Here is a 20,068-nt window from a genome sequence, read left to right on the forward strand (position 1 = left end):
CGCGAACTAAAGGGTGCCTATTTTTTTTTCTTTGGGTGTCTACATTAGAGGAGGGCAAGGGGTGCACGCTGCGTCAGATGGCCGATTTCATCCTTTCTTTTTTCTTTTGCTACCCTAAAACGATGCCTCAGCTGCGCCGGTCGATCAGCAGACCCGCCGAAAAACCGCACTATGAACGGTATTACGGTATTAAGCTTCGGCCAACCGCATCTTAAGCGGTATGCTTATGCATTGAGTTCTATGGGAGGCAAACCGGTGGTCGCAAAAACCCGCGTTATATCCGGTCCCGCACTATAAACGGTTACGTTATAAATGGTCTACACTGTAATTGGTTTTAACATAGCAGAATAGGTTGAAGAAATACAAAGCGTTGAAATTCATTCATTGAGGCATTTCTTACGGGGGTTTAGGGCAATTTTGCTTTATCAAACTCAGAGATGAATTATATGGCCATAATGCCAAAGGTCTACTCTGCCAGGCTATGCTATTTTTATTCATTTCAAAAGCTTTTGCAAAGTATGAAAGAAGTGAACATTTTGTACTAACAATTTCTATAAAATTATTTCATCATTACTCAGTTTTGCTTATAGGTGAACAGCGACAGAGTGATAAAAATAGCATAGCCTGCTAGATCAATTCAATACGAATACAATGATACCAGTCTTGTCATCCTAGCTCAAGAGCAACATAACAAAACCCCCCGTAAGGCGGAGCACGGTCTCACAAAAAACGAAACTGAGAAAAACGCATTTGAAGTTTCCGATCATGGTAACTTTTGTTACAGCGCAGCTACAGTAATAAAAATAGCATCACTGTGTAGCTCAGTCTTTTGTGAAGAAAAGCACACCAAGTATGTGTCTGTACCACAAAAATAAGCGTAAAAAATTCAGCGTAAACCAAGCATAATCTCTGAAAATAGTTGAGAAAAAGTAAATTTTCTAATAATAAACTTCAGAAACCAGATGTACACTTTCCCAGTTTATTCCAGTGCATCTGAAAACTACATACAAGCACACACATCACATACTGCAGCCTTTTCCGCTACCTGTAATGCTAAAGCACAGCAGCCAATGAAAAAGTGACATTATTCCGTCATTCTTTTCAATACTAAAGCAAAGACGTAGGTAAATTGCAATTTTCTAATCAATGCTAGGGTTGTACAAATAGCATCACCTGCTAGAGCAATTCAATACGAATTGAATGATACCAGTCTTATCATCATAGCTCAACTGCAAGATAAAAAAAGACCCCGTAAGAGGGAGAGGCATCCCTCAAAACTAAAAACTGCAGGGCTGTGGCTGGATATTGCAATTTTTTGATCAACACTAGGGTTGTACCAATAGCATCACCTGCTAGAGCAATTCAATACAAATGCAATGATACCAGTCTTATCATCATAGCTCAACTGCAAGATAAAAAAAGACCCCGTAAGGGGGAGAGGGATCCCTCAAAACTAAAAACTGCAGGGCCGTGGCTGGATATTGCAATTTTGTGATCAACACTAGGGTTGTACCAATAGCATCACCTGCTAGAGCAATTCAATACGAATGCAATGATACCAGTCTTATCATCATAGCTGAAGAGAAAAATACAAAAATCTCGTAAGGCAGAGTACAATCTTGCAAGGAAAAACAAAATAAAAATGCACTAGAAGTTTCTGATCACAGCCACCTTTGCTACAGCTCAGCTACAACACAAATGGCACTGTCATGTAGCTGTAGAATGTTCTGCTACAAACAGGGCTAAAGCATAGTAGCCGCCTAGAAGACACTGTCCGGTGGACCTAGAGCAGACCAGGGCTGTAGGCGGAGTCCCGAGCAGGCCCGTGTCGCCTCCCCAGCTTTGCTTTGACGGCAGTACTGTGGGAGTGGTCCTTCTGCGACCTCTGAAGCCTGGCCTGGTCTTTCTCAAGGCTGCGCCGCACCAAACAACTTCCTGCACTGTAGCCGAGGTTCTCTGCCACTTCCACGTTGCTGCTGGTGAGGCCCTGGTTGAAGCGGCTGATGGCTTCTGCAACTGCCCTCTCGATGCTGCGCAGCGAGGCGTGCTGACTCTTTGGGGCCTGCTCCCAGATCATGGCATGCAGGCTTTCGTTGGAGTTTTGCGTGATGCCATCACTACATCGCTCGAGCAGGGCTTCATCACTGAGACGTGTGAAGACAAGCTCCAGCGCCTTGCACACAAAGTCAGGCAGGCTGTTCTGGTGAGGGGGAGGGGCTTCATTCTTGGCCAGGGCACGGTTGTACTTACACCAAGACTCCGGTCCCTCGGGACACAGGCTGTGCTTGGGTGCCTCATCTGTCGACGACATGTGCTGCAGTATGGCCCCCACTGCTCGCTGCATGCCTGGCACATCATGCTTGTGGCTCCTCAGGGCGTAGCCGTAGTAGTTGGTTATCTTCTTGATGCGGTCTTGGGTGAGCCTTCCTTTGCCTCCAAGTGGTTCACCCTGGGCTCTACATTTGTCCAGAAGAGCGCGCAGGGCAGCTCCCATCCGCTTGTGTACGTGGTTGATACAGTCTTTCTTCAGGACTTTTATGAAGCCGTATACAGCGTCCTGTACCAGGGCATGAAAAGTCCTGCTGTCTCCATCGGACAGCATAATGGTGTAGCGCAGCTTGTACTTGTCCAGCGAACGTCGAAACATGATCAAAGCCGCCTCCACCTCCATCTGCTCAGCTTTACAGTCAATGTTTTTTTGGCACACCGGAGTGTGTGTGGTGAGCCAGTCCGCGTACACTTCGTCGTCTGGTTTCGGGCCAGTCGAACAGCCCAGGCAGAAATTGGACAGAACGACGTGGTCTATGACAAGACCAGTATACATCTCAATGATACATCCAACAGAGATGTGTGAGCTGCGTCCGCGTGTCAGCCAGGTGCCGTCAAACGTGACGTCAATGTTTCCGGGTGCATTCCCAAACTCGGCGTAAAGTTCTCTGATGAGGGAAACACTCGCTGCCTCGCACTCACTAGCCACCGCATTGCAGGCTTGCACCATTTTGCCCATGTGGCCCTGGAATGTCTTGTGGTGCAGGCCGCGATGGGAAATGTTCATTGCGGCAAAAAAGTCAGTGAGAGCTGTCGCTCCCTTTCCGATGCTTTGCATCCCTTTCATGGCGCGAACATTCACCTCAAAGGGTGTTATCTTGGCCGCACCAGCCACCCTCGGAGACGAAAACCGTTCTTCGCACAGCCCACATGCTGAACACGCGAGCACAAGCTTCGCACAAAGTCCGTACTCCTTCTCTTGGTCCTTGGAAACAGTCAAGGTTCCGCCGCCGCACCCGGGGCAGGACACGAGCCCGAAGAGTGAGTTTATCACGTCCAAGTCCACGATGACAAATTCTGTTCCACTTACCGAGCTTTCGCTCGCTGGTTCACTGTCCAAAAGTTTGAACTTTCGCTCTGTCACCGACTGCGATGCCAAACGCTTCTTTACGTCCGCCGCATGTTTAGCACGCTCGGCAGATTCACCAGCGGTGTAGTACACGGTGTCGATGCGGTCCTGATTGGCACTCGAGGAGCCGGATGACGGTTCGCTGACACCTGAAGCACTGCAACTTGCCACGGCCGGAGATTCTGAAAAATCTTCCGTCTCAGACGCAACAGGCGATGTCGTCAATGGGGCTCTTCGATTTACCGTCTCGGACTCACCGCGGATAGCCCGCGGGTAGTCCGAGGATTCCCCGAAGCCATAGGGATACATGGGAAAATCGAATGCCGGGCTGCTTCTCGGGGAGTCCGCGGTAAGCCCGAGACTGTAAATCGAAGAGCCCCAATGCTGTCTTCTTTCCCGCGTTCCACGCGCGTTTCCACCGCTTCCCGTACGCTTGACGCGTAGTTTTTTTGATGCGAGCATCACCCGGCATTGTCGCACGAAAAAAGAATACGGTGCACCAAATCGCGGCAGCAGAGAGAAAAAGACACGATGAGAAAGATCTGGATCTACGGCCGAGGCGAACGCGAGGAACGAACAACAAAAATACAAACGGAAAAAGCGCCGGGTTCGCCGCGCCGCCCAATCAGAGACGCGCGCGCGCGGTCTGGCCAATCAGAGGCTCGTAAGCGACCTTTCGAAAAACGGCGAGAGCGAGGGCCCTCGCCATGCTACGCCATTTTGAGATATCGCAAAATACACACAAAGAAACGACCTTCAAAACGTGCCCAAGATGGCTGCTGCCGGTCGTCTCCTTCGCGCATGGCGCGCGCGCGAAGTTCAAGCATTTCTATCCTGATTTTCGACAATTTGGGGTCACCGTCATGTTTTCAAAGTTGATTTTTGGACACTTTTCGATCGAATTCAGCGGTGAAACTTTTGGAGTAGGTTCTTGAAGAGTCAAAGGCTTCAAAAATATATTTTTCTCAAAACACGTTTTTTCGCGATTTTTGGCCATTCTAAGACCCACGTCCCCCCTTAATTAAAAACTCTTTTGTAAAAAAACATCAGACGATCTGATAGAAATAATGAAGGGTGAAAAGGTATAACAGTCACTCTGAGGTATACATACTTGAGCTGTCTAGTATTTTAAGCTACACTCAGCTGGCTTTTAGGACAGAGCTTGCGTTGCAGTTCCTTAAAGGGCCCCTGAGATGGGGTTTTTTGGGGGGTCGATGGTATCGGAGCGCAACGGCTATTTCTTGAACTAATCGTGACGTGTTTGTGCGCTCTTGATTTAATCAATTTTTTACGAGCGTAAAAACATCAGAAAGCTACAAAAAACATCTTTTGTGTGTGGGTGCTTTTACACAGTCACACATATTTGTTTTATACCGGAGTGTAAAGCACTTACACACCGGGCCAAACCGGGCTTGACGCTCATCCGTTCTCGGCGGAAGGATACAGTGAGCGCAGGAGCAACGACGCTTGCAGCCAGCGTGATCGCTCAGCGCTCCGTGTCTGGTGTTAGAGCATATCATCAGTTTTCTTTGCATTTACTTTCTTGGACGCTGTACCCGAAAGGATTCTTTGCACCATCTGTGTTTCGAGCGTAGCCTCGACGTTGTTTCAGTTATGAGGTGGTAACGAACGGCGCGCCAAGGGAGCGCCGCGCCGACGACAGAGGAGGAGCTCCGCACGCAGCGCTTGGACGACGCCGGGCACTGTTGGTGATCACGAGGCGCACGCTGAAATGCGCTCACGCGGGCTCAATAAATCAGTTCAAGCCCAAACGCTGTCGCAGCTGATTCTCTGCGGCGGTCGCGACAAGGGCAAGAGCATGCTCATCCCGTAACGACAACTGCCAAAGAGTTTCATTTCATTGCTTCCCATCAAGTCATGATCGCAGGAAAGTGTGGTTTGCTGCACCGGCCTTCTGAATGAACCTGTTGCCTAGTGTCCTTAGCGCGCTTTACCGTTTACCGTGTTAAATGAAGCAAGAGTTGCCGTTTGCCGCTGAAAACGAAAGGATTGCACTGTGCGGTTTCTGCATTCCGGCTTACCGGCTCTGCCGAGTAGCGACATCTGGCGAATTTGTCGCAAAGCAAATGACACAAACGTTTGTTGCCCAGAGCTGTTCGCTTACGCTTGAAATGGCTTGAATCTTAGACGTCTTAGATTGAACTCTCACAATACAATATTTTTTTTAAAAGAGCCGTATACTTCTACTGTAGAGCTTAAAAAATCGAAAACATGACGTTGACGCCGCCATCTAGTGGGAAGAATTAGGACCAGGTATTGCATTAACCAGAATTCACGCCACCGCTAAATATTTCGATATAAAATGAGTAAGATATATTGTAATGATTCCGCAGTTACCTATATATAATACCTTGCCCAAGACGATTTTGAAAGCATAAAAGAGCTATGCTAGTTCATAAAGGCATCTGAACCATTGGAAGCGTGGGAAGCTGGAGTAGGGGCGGAAATTTTGCTCGCTCATTCTAAAAAAAATTGTCATTTATCGTGCTCCTGATCATCATTTAGCAAGAATGTAGTAAACAACATTAAGTAAGATTGCTTGCATGAAGCGCAGAGCGCAGCGCATTTGCTGTGCCGTAAAGTTCCGGAAGAACGCCCACCCAAATTTAAGTACAGTGATATCAAGTGAAAAATACGAGATGGGCGAAATTTAGGGTCAAGCGCGGAAAGGACGAATAAGTGACCGCATCTACACATGAAGAGATGATTCGGTTTTGTTCACTCATCGGCGCTAAAGCCATGGATTTTACGGGGTGGGCGCGCGTCTTTCAGTAAATTGAATATTTCACCCGTAAAAGGGGGTGGGCGATGTTTCGGGGCAGGGCGTTCACTCGGAACTTTCCGGTAATCTAATCAAAACGCGAGCGTACATTTCGCCGGCGCAGGGGGCTCGCTACTACAGTCGGTAGAAATCCTAGCCTCTGTATCGCTATGTAGCGACGGTAAAAATAAGTTACCGTTCACGGAAACCCTCGCGCTTGCAAGGTCGACTTCCGCAATCACCAGTATCTCCTGCTCAAAGTCCGGAAAGACTGAAAACGTAGCTTAAAAAAAAAAAAAAAAAGGACGTCGTCGTCTCATGTGCGACCCACTCGCTGAAGTAACCATGGTAACGACGACGCTCTAAACCAAACCGCCGCCGTCAAAAATCGCGGACATTCCGGCGGCCAACCATGAAATGAGTGCTTCGCCTCGGACGAGGTCGGACTATGTCGTCATCGCAAGCCGCCGAGCCAACAAATAGTTCTGCCTCGTCGGGGTAATAACTTTTGTTAGCGTGAGCGAATATGCTTACTATTTTTGGACTTGTTTCTACAAGAACTATAGAGTAGATTTCTGATACAAACAAAAACACTTTGAAATCCATCTCAGGCCCCCTTTAAGGGGGGACGCGGGGATCAGATTTCGGAAAGTGACCAAAAAATCGTTTTTTCGGAACTCACATTTTCGGATTGCACGTTTTATATTCTATGCGTTCACAAAGTTTCCCCGCCGCAAACGATCGCGAAGTGCCAAAGAAAAATATTTATATCGGCTGAGGTGGCAAAATATTTCCTCAAAATGACGAAAACACGGCAATTTTCGCAGCGCTATATCTCCGGAACGACGCTACCGGGCGCCGCCATCTTGGTCGCGTTAGATCGGCCGACTCTTTAACTTTCGTTTTCCGGTCGCTCCTTTTGTCATCGCTCGCTCACAAACGCACAAACGGCAGAAAGAGAAAGATAGTGAAACGAAGCAACCGATAGATGGTAACACGCGATTGGCTGTCCGGCCGCGTTTTTAGATACGGCTCTCCTGATTGGGCGCCGCCATGCCAGCAAAAACATGGCCGCCGGGCTGCAGCGCATTTTACGCGCACTGCGCTCCCGATGTTTTCAAGGTTTCCCGGTCGACTCGGTAGCAGTTTACTCGTTTTATCTGTTGCGGTACTGAACAGTGACATTACTGTTATCGCGGCGATAATGTTGAGATCGTGCGCTAGATAGGGAGGTGCGCGGCTCGAAAGACGCATCGAAAACGTGCCCGCGACGTCGCCGTGGTCTGTCCTTGAGTGGGAAGCGCGGTGCGTGCGCCTACGATTGCGGTTCGTGAAGCGAACTTTTGGACGCATTGTGAGCATTGCGATGTTATAAAACGCTGAGTTATTGCTGTGTTGCACAGCGTGCTCGCGAGCTTCGGGAATGGAATGACCGACTCGCCAGAAGTTGCGGCGCGCGCTGCATTGGCGCGACGTGTTCGGGCAGCGGCCGGTTGCGGGATCGGTTGCTATTGCACGCGAGTAACAATAATTGATGTACGGGAAGTGAAATTTAATGGTAAAAGCGAAGTTATGAACCATATCAAGGTTACCTAAATTACGATCGTGGGGAACGCGCGCGTAGGGGATTGTAGGGCGGGGGGGGGGGGGGGGGGGGGGGTGCAATGAACCGTCACCTAGCTTATTTGAGAAACTTTTGCCGTGGCTCTAAACTAGTTCGTACAACGAAGTCTGGGATTACAAAATAATATTTTCAGTGTTAAATAAATTAGAAAAGACGCCGTAAGGGTGCAGCATTCACAATTCGATATTTTTATTGGGTTTTCTATTTTCGCAATGTTTGCAATTCTGTTGTCTATCTTGCAATGATTGATTCTCCTGAAGGTGAAGAGCATGGTATGCTAATAATAATCAATGTTGTAATTGTGTAAAAAATCTATACTCTGCTTTCAAATAGCTCATCTTATGCTTGTGATGCCCAGATATAACTTTTTGACACCGAACAGCCTCATGTACTAAGCTGTAGCTTTGGCAATGTTATGAAACCCAGAAATCTGCTGAAAGTCTGCTGGAATATTACTAATATAAAACGAAAACATGCCTTACTCTTCATTTTGGAGACAGTTATGCATTAGGCATACATCAAGTAAAGTTTAGGTACCCTAGTAGCCCATAGCAAACTTTGTGGTACACTAGGTGTAAAACTGGTGCTTCTGCCATCTGAAGGCCTGCACATGAAAACCTTCAATTGGCCAGGGAGGCCTCCCAGATGCACCAAATCGAAGGGCAAAGGTCTTTGAGGTTGTCCCCAAGCAAAGACAGCAAGGACTATGCTGCTGGTGCAGTTCGAAAAATCGTGAAGTCTTCGTAAACTTCAAGAGCCGTTTTCTCAAAAGTGCGTTTTACGAGTTCTTCGTTGCTCGTGGAAAGGATAGCATGGCAACCACTGGGCGGATTTCGACACTGTTTGTTTTATTTCAATCCTTGAAGAGTTCTGCAGGGTATGACATTCTCGGATTTTCATTTTAGGGCCTAGATATTTTTTTAAGTGACATTTACGGCCAAGTCAGCTGTATACTACTGGTTACAGGTGAAAATAATGTTTTCTGTAAAAAAAATGAAGGGTGTAAAAAAAATTCGAAGAATGTCATACCCTGTAGTGTTCTTTTGACTACAATTTAAAAGTATTCTGAACTTCCTACCATATGTCAATACCTTGCTAGGCTTTCCACGAGCGGACAACATGTACACCTCTGTAACACAAAAACTACTGAAGGTATCATTCTTAAATTTCAAAATTCACCATTTGGAGTGTTTTCCAATGTGCCTACCAAATTTCATTACTCTATGTCAAAAAATAAAAAGTTTGCTCCGATCCCCACCTCCCCCCTTAACTTGGAAGTTCCTTCAACTTAAAGTCCCTACTGCTGCTCCCTGTGTAATGCGACTGGCATTGCACATCATCTCACAGTTGCCTCGCATTTTGCAGCATCGCTTGGGAGCAGTTTCAGCACAATACTGCCTTTTGGAGCAGTATGGCGCAGCACTTCCACCCCTGCCACTGTTCTTCGGTTAAAATGAAAATTTCAGAAACCTAGTTTTCAGCATATGTACAAAGTTGTCCTGTTCCCACGCCAACACCAGTCCCTTTTAAGTGGCTTCTTTAAATGAGTGCAGTCTCTCCCATTTGCCTTTTAGTTAATAGCGTGAAGTTGGGCAATAGGCTCTCACCATCCTCTCGGCTTGCGAGTTCATGTCCCTCAGTTTGTCAATTTTTTGCCTTTTCACGGAAAGAATCTTCGATAGCTGGACCTGGAAGAGAAGCAGAGCATAGCTAAAGTGAGTACAGCAGCATTTGGAAACAGAAGGTAGCAAGTGACAATAAACACGAACAGCAGTCAAAGAATTCACTGACGGTTACTATACTTCCTAATGCGAAATTTGTGCGCAGTGCGAACTGCAGTCTTTTCGGTCATGGCGCACACCTGCTGTGTCTCAAGAAGTGATCATGTGATCAGCGAACGCACGGCAGCGCACTCTACTGTGCTATTATCTCGCAGCGCGTCTGTGCCGCCGGTAAGATGTTGCAAATCAAGTTCGAACCTCCCACACAAATGTCACATGGAGGAGTAGCGTCAGGAGAGAGTGTGAGGGCGCGGCAGTGAGGAGATGGCGCCATAGCAGCGCGTGCCGCCCTCCTCCTCACATTATCGCCAGGCACTCCAATGAGTGCCTCGAGCGGGCTCAGCATACTGCCCTCCCCCTCATGCGTTCGCTTTCCTCCACCGTTTACAGTGGAATCTCGATGATACGATTGTGGGTGATACGAAATTCGGGATGATATGAATTTCTGATAAGTCCCGGTGAAATTGCATTGTTTGCAATGGGAAAAATTTCGGCTCTTACAAACGGACCTGCGCGGCCTGGCGGATGATACAAACGAGTTGGCGAGGCGCCCGACTGCCGAGCGAGCAAGCGACGGCGACGTACGGGCTCTCTTTCCCCTCTTTGTCCCTCTTTCTCCAGAAACGGCCAGACTGTTGTTTTCTGCTCGCGAAAACGCACCACGCACTCCACAGGTGCACTGACACCGCCACGAAACCACCCGTATGCTGCGCGGGGTGCGGCCGGTTGTGGCAACATGGTGGCAGCTTTGATGGCGAAGTGGTGCGGGGCGCTTTTAAGCGACCGCTTCTAACTGCTCTTTAAAATGCCGCTCAAAGCACACATGAAGTTTCTTTTGCGGTAAATGAGCTAATAATGTGGGAAAAAGCGGTACTACAAAGCATCATCCGCGCCGCTAGTGAAAGCGCCCATGAAATATCTGCCGAGGTGCTAAGCCTAAACATCTCCGGCGGAGCCAGCCGGCTGTCTCGAGCGATTCGAAACTGCCACCATGAGGTGCACGCCTCCCCATCGGCACAAGTCATCAGGCTTCTTCCACTGCCACGCGCGACCTGAGGCACAGGCGGCTGCGGGCACGGAATCGCCGACGCGGGCTTGAAAATATTGTGTGCGCAACGCCGACGCGCACGAATCGCGAGCAAAAACACTCCGGTAGTGAGCTTGGGTACCACGAGTGAGGAGACCAAAGTCCAGAAAGAACCACTCGGCAACATGGAGGTTTAAAAAAAAAAAAAAAAAAACACATCACGGATTTCTTTACGCGAAAGTAGGAAAAGAAATAAACTTTTTTTGGTGCTCAATTTTTTGGTCTGTGTTGGTTCATACGAATTTCAGATGATACGAATATTTTTCGTGGTCCAGCAAGATTCGTATCATCGAGATTTTACTTTACTTTCTTTCTGTCTTCACTCACTCGGTTACAACGTGAAGACCGTCGCCAACGCCGCCTCGAAACAACAGTAGCGGCCACCAAAGTGCTTGCGCACTGAAACCACCTCACCCAGAAACTGTAAAACTAGAGCGTCATTTAGAAACACTCAAATTGGTAGGTAAAACACCTCCAAATGCACTTTCACGTTTCCCAAGACCAGCTCTCCTTGGTGCACCATGGAACTTCAGCCAAAAGCAGGATACTATGTATAGCTGCTATGGCACATAGCCATATAAATACAACAAAGCAACACAACAGAATCGACAAATATGTGCTTCCTTTTGTCCAAACTTTCAGGCTTTCATTATAGAGCCCGATTAAAAATGGCTGTGCGTTCCCATTTTCTTGATCTGTGAAGCCAGGTGGTGTCAGATGTTCACCAAGAAGGGGCTGCGCACATGTAGTTTAGTACGACGCTCTCATGATGTAATCGTGGAACCCAGATCAAGGTGCCTGACATCAGAAAAAGTTCAGCTAAATGCTGGTAACATAGCACAGGGTTCGTACAGGTTTTCAAGGAAAAAATTCAAGGACTTTTCAAGGACCTTTCAAAAAATGGAATACGGTAGATCAATCACGTTACATTTTATTGAACAGAACCAAGAAAAGTGACTTCACTTGAACTTATTGCACGTTAAACTCGATTTGACTAGATTGCAGTTTCAATCGACTAGATTAAGTTCTTAAGCTCTGGGCAGGTCTTTAAGTTTGTTTTCTATTTGCTTCTTAATGCTGCTGAGTTCTTCAGCCTTGGCTTTTGCGGTCTTTCTCAGGCTGTTTGATTTCACCACGTTCTTGATGTCAGCGGTTGCTTCAGCCTTTTCTGCATATTCATCTGCAGATGCCGTTAAATCGGCAACAACTGCCTCAAGCTTCTTTTTCTTCATCTGCCAGCCTTCAACTTCTTCCATAATTCTCTGCCTTTTTGTCTGCTGGGAGTTTTCCTGGCACTGTTTCTTTTGCGATGCCAAGTGTGCACTGTAATGCTGCCTCGCTGCGGACACAGCTACTCTGAGTTCTTTTGAGATAGGAACGTTCAGAATCCCACCTGCCCTCTCCACTGCGTCACATATGATACGCTGTGAAACGTATGACAAACCTTTCAGATTCTCTACGGAGATCTGGCGGTTGATGCTGAACCCCCGTTCGACAGTGGCTTGCCCATGGCTCAAAACAAGCAACAGCCTGACTGCTTTCCACAGCTCTTTGTATGAGGCATTGAAGCCCAAGAGGTCACAAAAAAACTCATCCAGCCTGCTTACGCTCCTTTCAAACAGACGAAGCTCGTGCTTAGACTCTTGCAGTAATTCAGTGTATTCTGCCAGTACACCTTCTCGTTGGCTGTCACTCAGTCTTCCTGCCATGGTCAAGACGTCCAACACCTTCCTTAAACCCTTAAGCCATTTGCATGATTTCACGGTGCTTTGCACTTTTTGCGTGGCTTCTGACAGCAGATTCGCCCATCGAAGCGATGTCGAACGTCTTTTTGCAGCGTGTGCATTTTGCGCAGTGAGGGTCTGATGTATCCGCCGCAGCCCAAAGCTTATAATCGTCGTTGCTGAGCCAAGCGCTTTAGAACTTACACTTCCCAGGCATTATTCTGAACTATGCCATTTGAATGCACGAATCACTGGATCACTACGCGCACCATAAGCACACGAGGGAAGAAGACAGCAAACAAAGGCACCGGAGTCGCCGGAGTGGGCACAGCACAATGTGGCCAACAGACAATGCCTTTTTTAATGGGTTGCCAATAAATCCCGCTCAAGACGAAGCCAAAAGAAACTTAACTGTTATGATTCTGGCTTCTGGCTTCTGGCCAACCCCGAAGTCGAAGCAAGCCAAAAAAAAAAAAAAAAACGCTGCGACCGCGCGCTTGCCTTTTTTTCGCGCAGGAAGTTTAAGAGAGAGAGAGAGAAAGGACTTTATTGATCACATCCGGCATGCAAGAGACTCGGTCCGGCCACGCAGGGCTCGGCCTCGTCCCCCTGTCTATCAGTCTAGGCTATTCAGTCCTAAGACTTCGGGTTAGACCCCGAGGCTTTGTGCCCGGCCGTCGCTCGGACTACTCGAGGTCCCCGGTCGGTCCGATCGGCTCCCGTTGTCGGGAGGGACCGGCAGACGCGGGGCTCCCTTTCGCCTTTGCTTGGCCAGGGCCGCCTCGAGCCGCTGGATGGCCCGTCGTTGATGTTGGAGCACGGTAGAGTTCACACACACGCGCACTTCGGGCGGATACGTGCTGGTTTGGCCAGTTTGACTTCGCGATCCCGAAGTCACGGAAAGCGGTAAGCACCGAATTTTGCCGAATCCACGCTCAACCGCCATAAAATGGGAGCTGCACAGCCGAGCCCCGTGAAAATCCTCAGAATTCAAGGGTTTTCCAGGACGGCAAAGAAATTCCAGCACTTTCAAGGCCTTGAAAACGCAACTTTCAATTTCAAGGGTTTTCAAGGATTTCAAGGACCTGTGCGCACCCTGATAGCAGTAGGTCACTGTGGCAGCTGTGATGGGCTAACCTGCTGCATTAGTGTTGTGTACGCCGAAAGGAGTACTCCTCTCGAAGCAAAAGGCTCACGACAATCGCTACTATGTCACGGACCCTTTGAAGGAGTTCTGTTTTCCCCCACGGCCAATCATTTTCCATTCGAAGTGAAGAAGCAGGAGCCCAAGCAGGCACAGTAAAAGACGTGTGCTTGCCAGTGCAAAAAGCACGTGACAAGCCGACCAGGAGCCTCCAGTCCTGATTGACCCCTGCCCCAGGCCATGTGCTGGGCCACTTATGGCCAGCGGTAAACTCCAGCAGCCAGTATCTAGCCCCATAGATTGGAGGCAAACACCCAATTTCCCGACACTGAATACAGCCGCCAAGCATTGTTTGCTACCTTTTCCCCACTTTTTTGTTCTATAGGTTGTATTCACTAGCATAGCGCGCATGCCAGCAATTATGTGTGTCGCCTTAGCAACGGGACATGCGGGCGTGGGCATGGTGGCACTCGCATGAGGCCGTCCCAGTGAGCTCAAAAGCATTACCTCGACTTTAACTACCGTTTCACACAGCGCCCTATACAGCCTACCTGTCGCAAGACATGAGTCAAGTGATTGCCAGATACCGGCAGCGATTCCAGCTGCCGTGTTTTGGTATCGGCCACAGATTGCTTAGCTATGAGCGAACGCTTCCACTCGCTGATAGATGTCACTAGTCGCCCAGCTAACGCAATTGCTGCTACACCGCTACGCTATTATTGTTGTACAGTCGAGCCCCGCTACAACGAACGCCGCTTCAACGAAATTTCCGCTTCAACGAAATATTTCCAATTCCCCGTCAGCCAGCCATAGAAGTCCATGCAACAAAGTCCTCGCCGCAACGAACCATTTGTCAGGCTTGCTTTCGCTTCAACGAAATTTTCGATGATTTGGGCTGGGTTTGAACAATTATTTTACAATAAAATAAGCATAGCGCCAGCTATCTGTAACTTTTTATACATTAGGACGCTTAGTTTCACCGAAAACATGCGCGGTGCGGCCACACCGCCAAAAAAATAAAAAAGCTCGTAGGCGGACGCCATTGTTTGATGGTGATAACGATGTGGCTGGCCGTCTTTACATGAGGCGCAGGCCCGGTTCGCCAAGCCGGAGCTACAGCCAATCCGTATCCAGTAACTCCAGTTGAAATCGCACAAATGTGCTCCGCTGCTGGCGCGGCGCCGTCATGTATGCGTTGTGAGCAGCTGGCCTTGCCGTTTTCCTTCTACCATTCTTAATAGCCAAGAGCAAAAATCATGTTTGCGTGTTTGGTCTTGAAGCCAAGTCATCCTATCTTAGTCATGAGCGCGCAGTTGTGTTAAATGCAAGCGCGCGCGTCTAACCTGCCAAGCTGCCGCGCCGTGTCAGATGATAAGATAACGGCACTGCTCCTGCTACAAGTGAGAGGGGGGCTTCCGACGGCCTAGCAGCTATCTGCAAGTAATCGGCTCGGTGGACACGCCTTGTTGTACAGCAATACGTTTTGCGCCTGCATTTCTTCACCCCACTCCGCAACGCGTTCTTCGCGTGCAGTGAAAGAACAGATAACCATTGGTATATTTGTTATCCGAATAAACATGACGTTATTGCGCGTCACTCCTTTTTCTAAACATTGTATTATGCTGCCAATGATGCGGAAGCATACGGGGCTATTTTTCTGGCCTTTCCGTGGTGTGTTGCGGCAGATTTCGCCTCAACGAATTTTCGCTTCAACGAAATTTTTCGCACGTCCCGTCAATTTCGTTGTAGCGGGATTCGACTGTACCTCAATCATCATGCACCTGAACAGCACAGTTTCTTGGGAATAATTATTCGGCTTTTGTACTGAATGACTCAGCAGTGGGCAACGTGCGGGCGCAGCAGGCAACTGCGCTGCAGCATAGGCATTTCAAGCATCATGCCAGTTTCCGCAACCGCGGCCCCATTCTCCAGTGGGGCTACGGAGTTCTCTAGCGCAAGTAGAGCATCACCACGCATTCTCACTGCTACAGTTGAACCCCACAGTAACGAAACCGCCGGGGGAAAACCCAAAAATTCGGTTTTGTGGGAATTTCGTTGCCGCGAGAATACAGCATAAATGACAGAAAAATCAGCCACAAAAATCAGCCAAAATTTATTTCCGAAAGTCGGTTATATTACTTTGCGAGCCTTATCTTGCCGCAACTTCACAGCTCAGCTCTCACACTACAAGAAGTGGTTATTAACTAGTCGTCGTGCGTGCCTAAAAACGACGATATCGTGTGAAACGCATCCAAAACATCCCAGGCATTCGCCTTCTCTGCACGTTTTTTCTCCTTGGCCCTAAGACACGAGTACTGTATGAACTGGAGTATAGGTCGACCCGGTATGTAGGCCGACCCCCTGCCTTGAGGTGAAAAAAGTCGACAAAAAAAAATAATAATAATAATAATTCGGCAGAGAAACGCACACCCAACGTCTATGTTTATTTTCGCCGCCCGTCGTCACTGCCACTCACTATGCCTGCCAAAGTCACTTGTCTGCGGATGACTGCTTCTCACCGTCAGCGTCCCACAGAGCGTCATCTCAAGTGCCGTTGAGCGCGTTGCTGATGGAGCCCATCCTAAACGCTTGTGCAATCATGTCGTCGGCAGCGACTGCCAAGAGGACACCCAGCTTGACACGGTTGCAAGGGATGGTCTTCGCAGTCGGCCCGTAGGTGTTTTTTCATTGTCGCCGGCTATCCACTCATTGTACAGTTTGCTGAGCCAGTCCTTAAACGGCTTGTTCAGGACAACGTCCAACGACTGAAGGTCATTCCTCCCGGAATCACTACGAGCTCGGTCCTAGCCCTGACCTCGCGTCACCGAGTGCCTGTTTGACGCCCGCAGTCAGGTGTCTGCGAAAGGCGTCCAAAACAAGCATGCTCGGAAGCCGCAGGAGCGCACCGGGGCGCCGATTCCACACAATGTGGATCCACTCAATCATGAGGGTAGCCCTTTTCATTGACACGGACAATGACGTCTCGAGAGAAGGACTCTTTGGGCATCGTCTAGCACTTTCTTCCGTCGGCTGTACATGCCAGCATTACAGTGAAGCGGGCCTTCCCACTGCCCGTTAAGATGAGCTTCCCCTCCCTAGCTCCGTGTTGGCTGACTATGGTAGCTGACGGAATGTCAAACCACACCGGGGTTTCGTCTGCGCTGCCTATTTGCCCCAGCAGAAGCATTTCTTCCTCCCGCAGACGAATCACATATCGCTGAAAGTTGATCAGCTTCTCTTCATACGCGTCCAGCAGTTTCTGGCAGACAGACGTCCGCCGATGTAGAGCAAGTCCCTTCCGCTTCACGAAACAGCGGACTTGCGACCTCGAACCCTTGAACTCCTCCCTATAGAGACCGTCTTGGCAAGCGAGTTCAACCACTTTGTAGCGGATGGCCTCCGCTGTAACGGGCAGCGGTCGTGAGCGAAGTTCCCGAACACTTCGTTCTCCAACACCGCTTGGCGTCCAGGGAACAATCTGTTCCGGGAGTTGCACGTGCACAGCTTAGCTTTCGGGCTCTGCCAGTACTGCACACTTTTCTCCGAAACGCCAAACTGGCGTTGCGCCGCCATATTCCCATTCTGCTCGGCGAACTCGATTGCCTTCAGCTGAAACGCAGCGGTGAACTGGCGTCGACTTCCACCACTCATCTCGGAGCAGACACGTACAGAAACGCACGCGTGCAAACACACAAGACGAGTAAAAGATGGAAAACTAGAGGAGAGCGAAAAGCAAATAAAGGCCTCATAGAGCGAGAGAGCAGTCCGACACAAAGGGCGATGGCGACGGACTGTGCTCACTATGCAAACTCCTGCACAGCAGCTTGCAATTTGTTGCCAGACTATGCTTGCACCTTGTTGCCAGACAATAATTTACATTCTGCCAATGACCGCTATATAAATATAGACGAGGGGTGACTTTTGTGCGAATTTTTTCAGAAAAAAGTCGACCTATATACCCGTTTATACGGTATGTCCGAGCATGCAAGCGAAGCCCAGCTTCTTCTGTGATTGACGAATTTTGCTATAGCGGCACCTCGTTTTTCCAATGCCGTTCACAAAGGTAAGTGAGCACCACTTTGTTGACGTCCAGAAAGGCCACAGGCGTCACAGTTTTGCTTTGCATACGTCGTACGTGCGCCATTAAAGAGTGGCGTGCTTGCTTTTAAAAATGGTCCAGCAAGCTGCAGGTGGTTCCAAACTCGTTGGTGCTATTCTCCCTTGCTTCACTTAGGCCACTGACTTGGGCAATGATAGCTGCCCTATATTGTAGCGATAAAAACTTCCACTTTTGGGCTGGCAGAGGCATCTTACTCAGAGCAAGCGTGCCAATCGGCACACACACAACAAACCCACACTAGGGTCCACGCTATGGTCCACGCACTTTGTTCCGCAGTAGCGGGCTAGCACAGCTGAAGCCAAAGCTGCGTCATGAGTCACTATTTGTCGTCCCCTGGTGGTGTCGCTGTGAGGCTACCTCCGCGGCCACCTACTGCAGGGTATTTTTTGTAAACAAATATGGTGGCGGCCATGCTAGCGTGCTGTGTAAGAAGTTCAGGCTTTCTGAGTGCGAAAAAAATGCATTTTAGCACTTTTTGGACGCTATTAGCCTCCAATGGGTAGATGAAATGCAGACCGGACTTGCAGCAAATTTCGTTAATGCGGGATCGCTTCCCAAAAACATTTCGTTGCTACAAGATATGAAATACATGGGCAACATGCGTAATTTGGCCCAGTTACGACAGAAACAAATTACCCTTTCAGGAATAAGGAACCTTGGGCGGTCCCTACAGCCCGTTTAAACACTGTGAAAGAGCTCATACAGTATACCCTGCCTTCTCTTTTAAATGTATTTGAGTGCACCGATTTTGATATCTATAAATGTTCGAGGCGTCAATTACGTATCATGTGTACAAAAATGTGTTATCCTTTACATGTCTCTCATTTGCCTTTTTGTTTAACTGTTCTTTTTATCCCTGTTGAAAACAACGAGTATTATGTGCAACAAAAAGAAGTGTCTTATTGTTAGCTTTTATTCTTACTTTTTCGGTTGTCTTTATGACTGTGTTTTCTTTTGTCGCGATGCTGCTGTTGAGCAAAAAGGGGGCTGCGGCCTCGTCAAGCTGTCTATGACAGCTTTTTTCCGCGGTTCCTTTTTCTGTATCTGTGTTTATGTATCTGTATCTGTGATTATGGAACAGAAATAAAGTTTCATTTAATATCTATGGACGTTCCCCAAGGATCTGAAAATATTTCGTTACGGTGGGAATTTCGTACTCGCGGGATTTCGTTATCGCGGGGTTCGACTGTATTATTCATGTCTGTTGATGCCAAGGCTGAGAACTGAGTGGTAACGGTGCAGACGACAAACGCTGGGGCATTTTTTTTTCTTTTTTTTTTTTTCTGCGAGGTGTGGACGCATGCACAAGTGCGGTGGACACAGTCATGGCGGTTTTCAGTGTTGCCAAGAGAAGAAAATTGCCCCTCTTCCTAATTTATGAGAACATCTGATAATTCAAGCTTCCAATAATTCAAATACATTCCTGAGGTCGCTTTGCGCTTGAGTTATCGCGAGTCTACTGTATATGCACACACTAGGGCTGCACACTCACCATTTGAGTTAGAAACTCAACGGGGAAGCCTCCGACAGTGGACGAGTCGTCCGTGACCGTGAGGCCGGACCGGAGTGGCGAGGCTCCCAGGAGGGGATCGTTTTCCTAGAAGTGGTGAATAGAGAATGCTGTCGCATCAACACATCACTCATGGGCACCTCAACAATGAGGCACGCTCCGTCAACATCTCTCATTCCCCGCAGCCTGCCTTCCTCTCCCCCTTTTTGACCTTTGGAGGACGCCACAAACTCTTAGTTGATTTCAAGGGTGCTGCTTGTAACCACAGCTTGCTAGCCAAGGTATTTCAGCTTTCTGTAGCAACCCAAAACTCCCCACGGAGGGGGTAGCTTATTTTAAAGACAGGCTACTTGAACAAACCTTCTTCAAGAATTAGTCCAGTGACAATACATCTACGCCACTTATAGCTGCCTTTTCTCTGTGAAAATGTAATCAGATTTGACCAAGCCCCTGCATTTTTGTCATGTGACGCAACAACTGAAATACAACCGCTCTTTTATACTAATACTAATTTTTCTTTTGAGATTTGAAGTTTATGAAGTTCTTTTGCTCCTTTTTCAAGTTCTTAACTCTTTCGCTACCGCAGAAAATTGACCAATTTTGGGGGGTCCAAGAAAACATTTTTTTTTTTCTGCTAAAAAATTATTTAGGCACTAATTTCAGGAGCACAAAATGCAGATTATTTAACGGCCTTTCCAATAACACCAGTTTTTTAAAGGTTTTCATATATCATAGTTGTGAAAAAAAATATCAAATTCAAAAGTTTTGTCAAGTTGTCGAAAAAAATGATAAAAAAGGAGTTGTGTATATCAAACCACCGGTAGTAGAAAAAAATTAGAATATACATTTTGCAGGGAAACATTTCAAAAACACACCCTAAAAAAAATGTCGACTTGCGC

At 48.1% G+C, this 20,068-nt stretch overlaps 1 protein-coding gene across 2 annotated transcripts in view; it reads right to left on the reverse strand.

Annotated features, from left to right (window-relative positions):
- The window catches only part of LOC144177902 (protein lin-9 homolog), a 61,528-nt gene that overhangs the window by 15,270 nt on the left and 26,190 nt on the right, over positions 1-20,068 (reverse strand). For both annotated transcript variants that reach the window (XM_077705489.1, XM_077705490.1), the window contains exons 11-12: positions 19,152-19,256; positions 9,411-9,491 (exon numbers count right to left, since the gene is read on the reverse strand). In XM_077705489.1, coding sequence (XP_077561615.1) covers positions 9,411-9,491; positions 19,152-19,256 — 186 coding nt within the window. The remainder of the gene's footprint in view (positions 1-9,410; positions 9,492-19,151; positions 19,257-20,068) is intronic.

The sequence above is a fragment of the Haemaphysalis longicornis genome, unplaced genomic scaffold (genome assembly GCF_048455015.1).
Source record: "Haemaphysalis longicornis isolate Haplotype H1 unplaced genomic scaffold, Haemaphysalis longicornis Haplotype H1 scaffold_334, whole genome shotgun sequence".
In the NCBI taxonomy this organism is placed as follows: Eukaryota; Metazoa; Arthropoda; class Arachnida; order Ixodida; family Ixodidae; genus Haemaphysalis; species Haemaphysalis longicornis.